The sequence below is a fragment of the Ovis aries genome, chromosome 6 (genome assembly GCF_016772045.2).
Source record: "Ovis aries strain OAR_USU_Benz2616 breed Rambouillet chromosome 6, ARS-UI_Ramb_v3.0, whole genome shotgun sequence".
In the NCBI taxonomy this organism is placed as follows: Eukaryota; Metazoa; Chordata; class Mammalia; order Artiodactyla; family Bovidae; genus Ovis; species Ovis aries.
Window position 1 is genome coordinate 4,811,260 of NC_056059.1, and position 14,031 is coordinate 4,825,290.

The window sequence follows — 14,031 nt, forward strand, 5'->3', positions numbered from 1 at the left end:
AAAATCCCCCGACTGGGAGCACTAGTTCAGAGTCGAACCCCAGAGGCCAGAGAAGGGCGGGCACGTCGCCCGCCAGCCGGGCGCAGCGCGCGCGCGGGCGGCTCGGCTCCCCGGCCTCCGGGTTCGAGGCTCCGCGCCGCGCGCGGGTGCGGGCCGCTAACTTCGGGCCAATCAGCGCGCGGCGTCCGCCCGCGGCGTCCCCGCGCCCCCGCGCCCGCCGTGGCAGCCGCGGCCTCCGCCGCTCGCGGCCGAGCCGGACCCGGGGCGAGGAGGGGCCGGGCCGCGGGGGATCCTGGAGTCGGCGGGAGGTGGGGATTCTGGGAGGGAGGCTCCACTTCCTCCTGCCCGCCGGCCTCTCCCCGCCGCCCCGGCACCCCAATTCCCCGGTGCCGGCGCTGAGGGCGGCGGCGGCGCGGCGGCAGCATGCTGGGCATGTACGTGCCGGACAGGTTCTCCCTGAAGTCCTCCCGCGTTCAGGACGGCATGGGGCTCTACACGGCCCGCCGCGTGAGGAAGGTGGGTGACCCGGCGGCGGCCCGCGCGCGCCCGCGCCCGCCGCGCCGCGCGCCCCTCACCGCGCCCGCGGGCTCCGCGCGCGTCGCCTCTCTGCGGGAGCCCCGCGGGGAGCCGGGCCGGCGGGGCGGCTTCCGAGCCCCAGTCCTCGCGAGCCGGCGGCGCCACGTAGGTGCGGCGGGGCGCGCTCCGCCGCCGGCCGCCCTGCGGCAAGATGTCTTTCCTCCGCTGCAGGAAGTGAGGCGGGATGCTGCCCCCTCCGCCTCGGCCCCGGCGGGGGGCTCTGTCCTGGCGCTGGCAGAGGCACGCGCGGGCGGCTGTCTCTCGGGCGCGCTCGCAGCTCCGCCGCCTTTCTGGCTTCAGGATGTGGAAATGTGACCAGAGACGCCTCGCTTCCCCGGTGGGGAGGGATGGGGGTGGGGGCGCTGCCCGCAGCGCCGCGTTACCGCAGGCCTCAGCATCTCATTCTGGCATCCCCAGTTCTTCCCCTCTTTTCAAAATGTGTAATGTGAGTTCTGGGAGGTGCCTTCTAGATAATGTATGAGTCTCGGCCCCTTTCTCTCAGTTTTTCTGGATTTTTCTCCCTCTCTCCTTCCAGAAGTTTAGAGACACGTGAGTAGGACCAGCACATGGCAGTTCTCGTCAGGGAATGGACTGGAAATGCTGGAGGTTGAAAGCAAACGCTTAGGAGAGATTACGGGAAAATACCAAGACTTTGTATCTGCTGAGACTGTTAACAGCTGCCATTCCGGAGGATAGGTAACATCTGAAACCGAGGAGGCAGCGCTGAAGTGCGCAGGACAGTGAGAGCCAGCGTTTACTGAGTAGCTACTTGGTGCCAGGGCCCACACTTGCTGTTATCTCTGTTGGTAGCTTCACTGGCATAACACTCCTGCGAGAACAGTCTTAATCTGCGTGCAGGAGAGGAGAGAACAGAAGGACTTGGAGGTTAAATTTCCTTCCGGGTTAGTGAGTTAGGCTGCCACCCCTTGCTTCTTGGTCCAAAGCCCATGTTGTTTTCAGGTCTTTTTCTGCCAGCTTCCCAGCACCCGTCTCCCCGACTTTGTTAGGGGTGAGGTTTGGGCGAGAGCATGTTTATTCTCTGAAGGTGGGAGCAGGTGAAGGAAGGTGCTTCAGAAGGCCTTCATTGACAGCAGGGGCTGTAAGTAACACCCAGGGTAAAATTGGGAGTGATAAACCCCCTATTTTCTCTTTTAAATAGGAGAGTGGGAGAATGCTCCAAGGTGAAAAGCAGGTGTCAGCGCTTTATCTGGATAGGTGTTTTTGCCAAAATGGTAAACTTCTGCTCTTTGACAGATTGAGATTCTATTTTTAATTTTCTCACAAGAAATGAAAATTCCCAAGTGGATTTTTCTTGAAGGTCTCAGGACTGAATGTAAGTACTTAAAAAGCATAGTTCTTAAACATTAGTTTAATGGTGGTGGTTTAGTTGCTAAGTCGTGTCCGACTCTTGCGACCCCATGGAGTGTAGTCCACCAGGCTCCTCTCTTCATGGGATTTTCCAGGCAAGAATACTGGAGTGGGTTGCCATTTCTTTCTCCAGGGGATCTTCCTGACCCAGGGATCTAGTAATATACTAAAATTGTAGAAATATTAGAGTTATTAAATTATTCTTATTTTGCTTTACTAAGATTTCCAGAAAGAGCTGGCTGATATATGTTCTTTTGATATTTTTATTCCAAATTATTTTTCCAAGAATTAACTTATTTGGAAGTTTTAAATTATTTTGTGGTGTAGAGTGAACAGCTTCCAAAATTATATATTACAGCAGTACTCACAGATACTTATGTTTTCTTGGTTTGTGTAACTTCAACATGTAAAACACATGGTTTCATCTAGGTCATAACTAGAATTCTTAACCTGTATTTCGAGTGAATCTGTAGATGTTTGCAATAAGTTCAAATGATACACTGTTAGTGACAAAGTTTAGTTGTGATCACAAGATCGTCAGTCATAAGGTAATTGATCATGGGCAAGTTCATTGATGCCAAAAATGACCTTGTAGGTTTCAGCTCCTTGCCTTCCAAAAACAGGTCTAAAACTGAAGCTGAATGGCAGATTTTAGCTGTGCTGTAAAGCTAAAGCTGAATATCGGTGCATCCCTTACCTGTTTGCGTATAGTTTCCTGTTTGCGTATAGTTTCCTGATGCTTAAATATGTTTCAGGTTACCTTATGTTAGGTGGAACTCTGGCCTCAGATCTCAAAGGATCTGAGAAAAAAAAATATTTTAGCAGCTATATTCAGGATCTTACTTCAAAGTCTTTTGTTCTTTATTCTGAACAAATTTTGGAATCTCATTTTAGGTTTTTAAGTTGGAAGTTATAGATGTTTTAGTACACTTTTATAACATGTATACTTGCATGTTATTATTGCCAAATTCAGACTTAAATTGAAGTAGGGAAAACCACTAGACCATTCAGGTATGACCTAAATCAAATCCCTTACGATTATACAGTGGAAGTGAGAAGTAGAATCAAGGGATTAGATCTGATAGAGTGCCTAAAGAACATATGGACGGAGGTTCGTGACATTGTACAGGAGACAGGAATCAAGACCATCCCCAAGAAAAATGCAAAAAAGCAAAATGGCTGTCTCAGGAGGCCTTACAAATAGCTGTGGAAAGGAGAGAAGCGAAAAACAAAGGATAAAAGGAAAGATATACCCATTTGATTGGAGAAGGAAATGGCAACCCACTTCAGTATTCCTGCCTGGAGAATCCCAGGGATGGGGGATCCTGGTGGGCTGCCGTCTATGGGGTCGCACAGAGTTGGACACGACTGAAGTGACTTAGCAGCAGCAGCATACCCATTTGAATGCAGAGTTCCAAAGAATAGCAAGGAGAGATAAGAAAGCCTTCCTCAGTGATCAGTGCAAAGAAATAGAGGAAAATAATAGAATGGCAAAGACTAGAGATCTCTTCAGGAAAATTAGAGATACCAAGGGAACATTTCATGCAAAGATGGGCTCAATAAAGAACAGAAATGGTATGGACCTAAGAGAAGCAGAAGATATTAAGAAGAGGTGGCAAGAATACACAGAAGAACTGTACAAAAAAGATCTTCACGACCAAGATAATCATGATGGTGTGATCACTCACCTAGAGCCAGACATCCTGGAATGTGAAGTCAAGTGGGCCTTAGGAAGCATCACAACGAACAAAGCTAGTGGAGGTGATGGAATTCCAGTGGAGCCATTTCAAATCCTGAAAGACAGTGCTGTCAAAGTGCTTCACTCAATATGCCAGCACATTTGGAAAACTCAGCGGTGGCCACAGGACTGGAAAAGTTCAGTGTTTGTTTCAGTCCCAAAGAAAGGCAATGCCAAAGAATGTTCAAACTACCACACAATTGGACTCAGCTCACACACTAATAAAGTAATCCTCAAAATTCTCCAAGCCAGGCTTCAGCAATATGTGAACTGTGAAATTCCATATGTTCAAGCTGGTTTTAGAAAAGGCAGGAGAACCAGAGTTCAAATTGCCAATATCCACTGGATCATCGAAAAAGCAAGAGAGTTCCAGAAAAACATCTATTTCTGCTTTATTGACTATGCCAAAGCCTTTGACTGTGTGGATCACCACAGACTGGAAAATTCTTCAAGCGATGGGAATACCAGACCACCTGACCTGTCTCTTGAGAAATCTGTATGCAGGTCATGAAGCAACAGTTAGAACTGGACATGGAACAACAGACTGGTTCCAAATACGGAAAGGAGTATGTCAAGGCTGTATATTGTCACCCTGCTTATTTAACTTATATGCAGAGTACATCATAAGAAACACTGGGCTGGATGAAGCACAAGCTGGAATCACGAGAAATATTGCCGGGAGAAATATCAATAACCTCAGATATGCAGATGACACCACTTTTATGGGAGAAAGCGAAGAAGAATTAAAGAGCTTCTTGATGAAAGTGAAAGAGGAGAGTGAAAAAGCTGGCTTAAAGCTCAACATTCAGAAAACTAAGATCATGGCATCCAGTCCCATCACTTCATGGGAAATAGATGAGGAAACACTGGAAACAGTGACAGGCTTTTATTTTCTTGGGCTCCAGAATCACTGCAGATGGTGACTACAGCCATGAAATTAAAAGACACTTTCTCCTTGGAAGAAAATCTGTTACCAACCTAGACAGCATATTCAAAAGCAGAGACATTCCTTTGCCAACAAAGGTTCCTCTAGTCAGTTCAGTTCAGTTGCTCAGTCGTGTCCGACTCTTTGCGACCCCATGAATTGTAGCACGCCAGGCCTCCCTGTCCATCACCAGCTCCCAGAGTTCACCCAAACTCATGTGCATTGAGTCGGAGATGCCATCCAGCCATCTCATCCTCTGTTGTACCCTTCTGCCCCAAATTCCTCCCAGCATCAAGGTCTTTTCCATGAGTCAACTCTTCGCATGGTGGCCAAAGTATTGGAGTTTCAGCCTCAGCATCAGTCCTTCCAATGAACACGTAGGACTGGTCTCCTTTAGGATGGACTGGTTGGATCTCCTTGCAGTCCAAGGGACTTGTAAGAGTCTTCTCCAGCACCACAGTTCAAAAGCATCAATTCTTTGGTGCTCAGGTTTCTTCATAGTCCAAGTCTCACGTCCATACATGACCACTGGAAAAACCATAACCTTGAATAGATAGACCTTTGTTGGCAAAGTAATATCTCTACTTTTTAATATGCTATCTGGGTTGGTCATAACTTTCCTTCCAAGGAGAAAGCGTCTTTCATTTTTTGGCTGCAGTCACCATCTGCAGTGATTTTTGAGCCCCCCAAAATGAAGTCTGCCACTGTTTCCACTGTTTCCTCATCTATTTCCCATGAAGTGATGGGACCAGATGCCCTGATCTTAGTTTTCTGAATGTTGAGCTTTAAGCTACCTTTTTCACTATCCCTTTCACTTTCATCAGGAGGCTTTTGGTTATGGTTTTTCCAGCAGTCATGTATGGATGTGAGACTTGGACTCTAAAGAAAGCTCAGCGCTGAAGAATTGATGCTTTTGAACTGTGGTGTTGGAGAAGACTCTTGAGAGTCCCTTGAACTGCAAGGAGATCCAACTAGTCCATCCTAAAGGAAATCATTCCTGAGTATTCATTGGAAGGACTAATGTTGAAGCTGAAACTCCCAATACTTTGGCCATGTGATGTGAGAACTGACTCATTTGTAAAGACCCTGATGCTGGGGAAGATTGAAGGCAGGAGCAGAAGGGTATGACAGAGGATAAATGGTTGGATGGCATCCCCGACTCAATGGACGTGAGTTTGAGTAAACTCTGGGAGTTGGTGATGGACAGGGAGGCCTGCTGTGCTGCAGTCCATCGGGTCACAAAGAGTCAGAAATGACTGAGCAACTGAACTGAACTGATGCTTGCATAATAATTGCTGTTTTTTAAAAATTTGCAATTTAAGTCACGTGTTGATTGCAGAGAATCTTATTGTAGACCTGTACTGATCTTGGGGGATTTTGCTAGACTTTCTGCTTGCAGTGCATCCATCACACTGATCTGGAATTCCCTTACCAGTTGGATCCTTTAATCCTTTTCTAGACCCATCCCTTTTTGTGCCATGTTTCCTAGTGTGGGGGAGGGGGTCTCTGCAGCCAAGTCACCTAATACCCTGGTTCCACCTTTGTTCTCCTCCTTTTTTCCTTGGCATCGTCTTGTTTTTGTAGGCTTGGTACTGCTGCTGCAGTACCCCCCACCCCCCCCTTTTTTTTTTGCTATGAAGTGTATAAAATGACAAGAAGAAGAAGAAATGATCTTTTTTGGCCATTATGGAATGTCCTTTCCTTTTCTTGTTGTTTATTTGCTAGGTCGTGTCCCACTCTTTTGCCACCCCACGGACAGAGAAGCCTAATAGGCAAGAATACTGGAGTGGCTTGCCATTTCCTTCTCCAGAAGATCTTCCAGACCTAGGGATTGAACCTGTGTCTCCTGCTTGGCAAGCATATTCTTTACTACTGAGCCACCTGGAAAGCCCCTTTTCTTACCATTATGGAAATTAGAGATTGAATGAAGAGAGGGTCATTTGTTAGATATTTCTATGTGAGCCATTACTGCTTTTGAGAGAAAGAATGGATGTGAGTCTGTTGGAAAGTCCTAGAGTAGATAAAAGAGGCCTGAGTTCATTCACACTGTACTCATTGCAGTTTCCTAATGAAAAGTGTAATAAGAAAAAGTAAATTTAACACGTTAGTTTGTCAGACCCTGTTCTAAGTGCTTGCGAAATGTTAATCTCATGAACCTTTTGATGTTGCAAAAAAGATGTAAAATTCTAAATTACTATGCAGATTAAAGTTAATGTTAGGTATTCAAAGCTAATATAGTAAGTAAACATACAATAAAAAGTTACGTTAACAGCTCACTGCAATGCATTTTTTATATCATGACTATATTTTCCATTGTCAGATCATGTGATTAACCAGAGAGTGGTATGTTTGATACTGTGTTTGTACTCAAAAAGTGGAAAGGTAAATAATATTTCTTTGAGCTCTCAGATTCTGTGATTTTATGCATAGGGTTAGGGTAGCAAATATACCACTACCAGTCTTTGTTTCCTTGAGGTTTGTTGCAGGCTGTTGATTTTCCTTTCTTCTGTTCTGATTTCCAGTCATTTAATCTTTCAGTTGTGGCAGGCACTGTGCTAGGTCTTGAGGATATATAGGTTGGCAGAAAGGGCAAGGTCTTTGTTCACCTGGAGCTTGTTTTCTTGTGTGGGAAGAGAGGCAGTAAGCAGGTACAGAAGGGAAAGTTTCCAAAATAATTACAGCATGTGTTAAGTGAAACCTGAAAACAGAATGATGCATTAGGGAGTGAATAGAGGTGGAGCCTCCTACTTCAGGCATGCTGGGAGGGAAGACCTCTCAGAGGAGGTGACATCTGCATGAAACATGAAGAAGCTGAGCTAGCTAGAAGAATATGCAGGGAAATATGCAAGTGAGCCTGCACTAGGGTTGAACTGAGGATAGAGGAGATTGTTTGGCTTCGAGGTATTGTTTAGAGGTTAAAATAAAGCCAACTAGAATCTTTCAGTGGGTTGAATGAGGCTCATTATTGAAGGAGAATCGAGGGTGACTCAGTTTTTGGCTTGACCAGTTGGTGCCAACTTGTCTTGGTGCCATTTGCTCTCATGTGAAGTCTACTATGTTGGAAATGGTACTTTCAGTTGTAGAATATGTTGGTAAAAGTTCATCAAAAGCAACCAACCCTGGCTAAGCATTGAATTAAAATAGGACAGTGCACTAAGCAGTATTGATAAAGAGAGTTTCTTTTTCCATACTCTGGGACTTATAGCCTTGTTGGGAAAATGGAAATACAGTATAGAATCTTAAAAAATGCATTTTTTATGTATCGCATGTCCAAATTTACACTGTTTATATGGATTGATTTTGCTGGGCACTGCTTTAGGCAACAGAATTTACAGACTTACAGTAATTTTTAGTCTGGAAAAGGAGAATGGAGCTGGAGGCATCAAGCTTCCTGACTTCAGATTATACTACAAAGCTACAGTCATCAAGACAGTATGGTACTGGCACAAAAACAGAAATATATACCAATGGAACAAGATAGAATGCCCAGAGATAAACCCATGCACTTAGGGGTGCCTTATTTATGACAGAAGAGACAAGAATATACAATGGGGCAAAGATAGCCTCTTCAATAAATGGAAGTGGGAAAACTGGATAGCTACATGTAAAAGAATGAAATTAGAACACTTCTTTTTTTTTTTTTTTTTTAAGAACACTTCTTAACACCATGCTTCTGGTGCTGCTAAGTCGCTTCAGTTGTGTCTGACTCTGCGCGGCCTCATAGATGGCAGCCCACCAGGCTCCTACGTCCCTGGAATTCTCCAGGCAAGAATACTGGAGTGGGTTGCCATTTCCTTCTCCAATGCATGAAAGTGAAAAGTGAAAGTGAAGTCACTCAGTCGTATGTGACTCTTCGTGACCCCATGGACTGTAGCCCACCAGGCGCCTCTGTCCATGGAATTTTCCAGGCAAGAATACTGGAGTGGGGTCCCATTGCCTTCTCCTTCTAACACCATACACAAAGATAAAATGGATTAAGGGCCTAAATGTACAACCAGAAACTATAAAATTTTTAGAGGAAAACATAGGCAGAACACTCAGTGACATAAAGCAAGATCCTCTATGACCCACTTCCTAGAGTAACAGAAATAACAAAAGTAAAGAAGTGGGACCTGATTAAAAGCTTTTGCACAGCAAAGGAAACTGTAAGCAAGGTGAAAAGACAGCCGTCAGAATGGAAGAAAATAATAGCAAATGAAACAGCTGACAAAGGTTTAATTTCCAAAATATACAAGCATCTCATACAACTCAATACCAGAAAAACAACCCAATCAAAAAATGGGAGAAAGACCTAAACAGACATTTCTGCAAAGAAGGCATACAGATGGTTAGAAACACATGGAAAGAAGCTCAACATTGCTCATTATTTGAGAAATGCAAATCAAAACTACAATGAGGTACCACCCCTCACTGGTGAGAATGACCCTCATCAAAAAGTCTACAAACAATAAATGCTGGAAAGGGTGTGGGGAAAAGGGAACACTCTTGCACTGTTGGTGGGAATGTAAACTGATACAGCCACTATGGAAGAGGGTATGGAGATTCCTTAAAAACTAGGAATAAAACCACTGAATGACCCAGCAATCCAACTCCTATGCATACACCCTGCTGCTGCTGCTGCTGCTGCTGCTGCTGCTGCTGCTGCTAAGTTGCTTGAGTCGTGTCTGACTCTGTGTGACCCCATAGGTGGAAGCCCACCATGCTCCCCTGTCCCTGGGATTCTCCAGGCAAGAACACTGGAGTGGGTTGCCATTTCCTTCTCCAATGCATGAAAGTGAAAAGTGAAAGGGAAGTTGCTTAGTCGTGTCAGATTCTTAGCGACCCCATGGATTGCAGCCCACCAGGCTCCTCTGCCCATGGGATTTTCCAGGCAAGACTACTGGAATGGGGTGCCATTGCCTTCTTTGAGGCATATACCCTGAGGAAACCAAAATTGGAAAAGACACGTGTATGCCCTTGTTCATTGCTGCACTATTTACAATAGCTAGAACGTGGGAGCAACCTAGATGTCCATCGACAGATGAATAGATAAAGAAAGGGTTGTGGTATATATACACAATGGAATATTATGCAGCCATAAAAGGAATGCATTTGAGTCAGTTCTAATGAGGTGGATGAACCTAAAACCTATTCATCAGAAAAAAGATAAATACCATATTCTAGCACATACATACGGAATCTAGAAAAATGGTACCGAAGAATTTATTTACAGGGCAGCAATGGAGAAACAGACATAGAGGATAGACTATGGACATGGGTGGGGGAGGAGAGGGTGAGATGTATGGAAAGAGTAACACGGAAACTTACTATATGTAAAATGTTGAGGTTTGACAGCAAGCAGCAAAATTCTGTAAAGCAATTATTCTTCAATAAAAAATTAATTAAATAGGTAAGAGGGAGAAACCTCGGTCGTTAGAGTAAGTCATCAGAGAGTGCTGGGGAAATCAAAGAAAGCCTTATGGAGTTGAATTTATAGGGTCACATATTATTGTTTTTTTATTAAGAACTTTAAGTTTGGCTGTGTTAGTACGTTTTACTCTCTCTCAACCCTATGAAGTAGATATTGTTACTGTACCCATTCTCAGATGAAGAAATTGAGGCCAGTGGTTGGCCAGTGTGACTGGTTAAGTATTGCCTGGGCGACAGAGTAAATGGTGGACCCATGATACTAATTTCAGTGAATCTGACCAGATTTTGTGCTCTCAAGTCAGTTTGGAGTTGAATGATTTGTAGGTAGAATTACTGAAAATAAGATGGAAACAGTCTTTTAAAGGTTAGACCTCGTGACATACCTTATTTCAGACTGAGGAAGTTGTTAAACGTTTCCACTGAAGCATCACCTTGTACCCTGGAGCCTGTAGGCCCGCCTGGGACTGTCACACACGATCAGACGTTTTGAATTCTGCTTTTTTTTTGTTTGCTATGCACTTGCATTGTTACTTTGTTGTGTGACAGTCTTCAAGGGTTTACTATCATCCCCAGTTTATAGATTACATATTTCCTCAGTGATTACTTCTTGTCAAAATTTTCAGTTGTCCTAATGTAGACTTTAAATTTTTTTCTCCTTTCCAATTCCTTCTTCATTAGCAGGCTAAAGCCTGCCTGACCTTATCTTCTGACATGTTTTCCTTTATATGTAGAAGCTCATTAACTTGCATGCCCTTAGTATAGCTGAGCGGGGTTTGTATTTCTAAAAAGAACTAAAGACTGAAAGGAAAGCTAAAGAAAAGCAAAAAAGGAAAATGACTTAATATAAATGAAGTGAGTATAGTATCTTTCTCATATTTGGCCCCTAATTCTGGTAGAAGCAGTTAAGAGCATTGGTGAGGCTGAGGTCTCCTTAACTTGGTACACAGTAGCCGCAGTGAATTGCCCCCTCTGGGATAGCTCAGTTCCTGGCTTGCTTCCCTCTCATCACTGCTCTTATGCCCACGGGGTTATTGAGTGGCCTCCTGTGCCCATGAACCCCAGGGCAGTCTCCCAACTTCCTCAGTCTGAAATAAGGTGTGTCAGGAGGTCTGATCTTTAAAGGACTGCTTCAGTCTTACTTTTAGTAATTCTATCTACAAACCATTCAACTCCAGACTGATTAAGAGCACAAAGTCGGGTCAGACTCACTGAAATTGGTGTCATGGGTCCACCATTTACTCTGTCTCCCAGGCAATACTTAACGAGTCACACTGGCCAACAGCTTTTGGCCTCAATTTCTTCATCTGAGAATGGGTACAGTAACAATGTCTACTTCATAGGGTTGAGAGAAGAGTAAAATGTACTAACAGAGGTAAACTTCGCTCTTCTTGTGAACAAATACAGGTTCCACAGGTGGAACTGCGTCTGTTGTGATAGCCCTGAGGTACGGTGTTAGTTTCCTGTTGCTACTGTGGCAAACTGTCTGGCTTAAAACAAGAGAAATTTATTCTTTTCTGTTCTGGACAATATAAATCTAAACGGGGTGGTCAGGGCTGGTTCCTTCTGGCTCCAAAGAGAGAGTTTATTTCCTTGAGTTTTGCAGTTTTCTAGAGGCTACATGGGCTTCCCAGGTGGCTCGGTGGTAGAGAATCCCATCTGCCAATGCAGGAGACCTGGGTTCGATCCCTGGGTCCGGAAGATCCTCTGGAGGAGGAAATGGCAACCCACTCCAGTATTCTTGCCTGGAGAGTCCCATGGACAGAGGAGCCTAGTGGGCTACAGTTTCAAAAAGTCAGGCATGACTGAAATGGCTTAGCACACACACACATTATACACTCTGCCATAGCTCCAAAGTGTAATTCTTCTTGTCTGTGTCATAGAAATCATTTTGCAGTGAATTAACCCTCAACTACTGGTCCCGGTGAAATGTCCGCATTACACATCTGCCATACTGACGACTGTTCTGCCTTGTGTTCAGTGTTGATTCTGACAGAGGTCAACAAGGTTGGCATTCGCGCAGTAACACCTGAGTGAGTGGCTCTCCTATAGAGGAAGGGAGCGCGTGTAAGTTGGGAGGAAGAACAGATGCTGATCACTCTCTCAGTGATGGGCTGAGAAGGATGTCCGAGGGAATCCAGGTCGCACACGCTCACCTGACAGATGAAGGCGCTGACGCCGAGGTGAGCTTTGCCTGGAGTCCTGCCGCCCGCCGCTGCCTCAGGCTCCTGCTGCTGCTGCAGTGCCATCTCTCTCGTGCAAGGCAGGCACCTTGGTTCTCTTTGAGGGCTTTGTAGTGGAGACTTTTGGTAAGGTAAAATCCAAAGAGAAAAATCTCTGATATTTAAATCTTGAATTTGTGAAAATACAGGAAGCTGAAAATAAACAAAAACAGGCACGTTGTGTAGGGTTAGAAAAACATGGGAAAGAGGAAAGCACCCATTATCTGGGTGGTCCGCAAAAGTAAAGTAAGTGAAAGCGCAGAGGAAAACTCTCTACATAAATGTTAATAAAAGTAGGTTTTGTGGAATAAGGTGTTTTGTTGATCAGCTTAGAAGGTGACTCTTGTGAGGAAGTCCTAAGGGGTCTTTGTGCCCCAGCTAAAATTCTGCGGGTAGATGCTTGCTTATGGTTCCTGGTGGCTGGTGAAAACTGATCAGGTAGTCGCCACTGGCGCCTGCCCTCCGTGCTGTCTCTCTTCTGTGTTCACACGTTGACCCTCTACAGATGACTGAAGGCTTGTATTTCTTGGTGTCATTACAGATTCAGATTTGGTTGGTTTTTGTGACTGTAACAGCTTCAGTTAATTCAGCAAATGTTTATTGAGCAACTGCAGTTGTTAGGCCCTGGGGCAGTGGCCAGAGACAGAAGGAGAGAGACAGAAGCAGTCACTAGAGGTGTCCCGTGGTCTGCAGTTAAGCCCTCCAATAAGTCTGCAAGGTGGCCGTTATTGTCCTTGTTTTATAGATGAGGAAACCGATTGTGAGGAAGGTTATAGCCCAAGAAGGGAATCAATCAGAGTCTGAACTCAGATCTTTCCATATACCTTTTGCATAAAAAAAAGACCGAAAATTATTTTTCTGCATACTGATAAAATGCTGTATCCATGCTCATTTCCATTAGTGTAGACACATAACTATACACTCTTTCATAAAGTTACTTTACAAAAACGAGAAAAGAGTAAACTCATTTCATCATCTACTATTTCAGCAGTCACTTACAGAGATCCCTCTAAGTAATGTACTTTGGCTCTAATATTTTTAATCACATATTCTATAAGGGGGATATGATGTAATTTTCATTTGTTTGGGGCTTGCTTTATACAATTATTCAAGAAATGTTTATTGCCAAGATCTGTACCAGCTATTTGGAATGCAGTAGTAAACAAAATAGAAATTCTGGCTCTTGCTTAGCTTGCTTTTTAGTGACAGGAGCTAGGACAGAAAATTGACAATGAAAAATTAGAAACATTTTATACTGTGCTAAAATGTTGAAAGTCCTTCAGAAAAAAAGAAAAAGTAGAGCTGGGTATTGTTGACTTGGCAGAGTGTGTGGGTGTGTGATTGGATGTTAATCTAAATAGGTGATTGGTCCAGGTAATCCTCACTAAGCGGGGGAAATACAGGCAGTGACTTAAAGGATGGGAGGGAAGGAGCTAAACATTGCCAGAGGAAGAAAGGCAGCAGTTAGAGCAAAGGCCCCAAGATGAGAGTTTGCGTGCTGTGTTCAGGGAATAAGGAGAGCAGTGAGGCTGGAATGGTCTTGTTGGGGGGCTGTGCACTAAGAGAAGAGGCAAGAGAGACCGTGAAGGGCCTTTCAGGCTACTGTGAAGCCGTCGGCTCTACTTTGAGTGGAATAGGAAGCCGCGGCAGAGTTTTAGGTCAAGGAGGGACGTGATCTGACTTGAGTTTATCAAGGATCGCTTTGACTGCTGTGTTGAGAATAGTTAGCCTCAGAGTAAACTAGGAGACTTGTTAGGATTCTTGTGCAGTAATCCATGTGAGAGGTGATGGTGGTT

General features: G+C 44.6%; 1 protein-coding gene across 8 annotated transcripts in view; it reads left to right on the forward strand.

Annotated features, from left to right (window-relative positions):
* The first annotated feature begins 224 nt into the window (after positions 1-224).
* The window catches only part of PRDM5 (PR/SET domain 5), a 268,026-nt gene continuing 254,219 nt past the window's right edge, over positions 225-14,031 (forward strand). For 7 of the 8 annotated variants that reach the window (XM_060416677.1, XM_015096345.4, XM_060416678.1 and 4 more), the window contains exon 1: positions 225-516. In XM_060416677.1, the coding sequence (XP_060272660.1) occupies positions 424-516 (93 nt within the window). In that variant the 5' untranslated portion in view covers positions 225-423. Of the gene's footprint in view, positions 517-730; positions 1,910-6,332; positions 12,197-14,031 lie in introns of those variants that run through there. The other variant, XM_027970782.3, reaches the window with a different exon arrangement.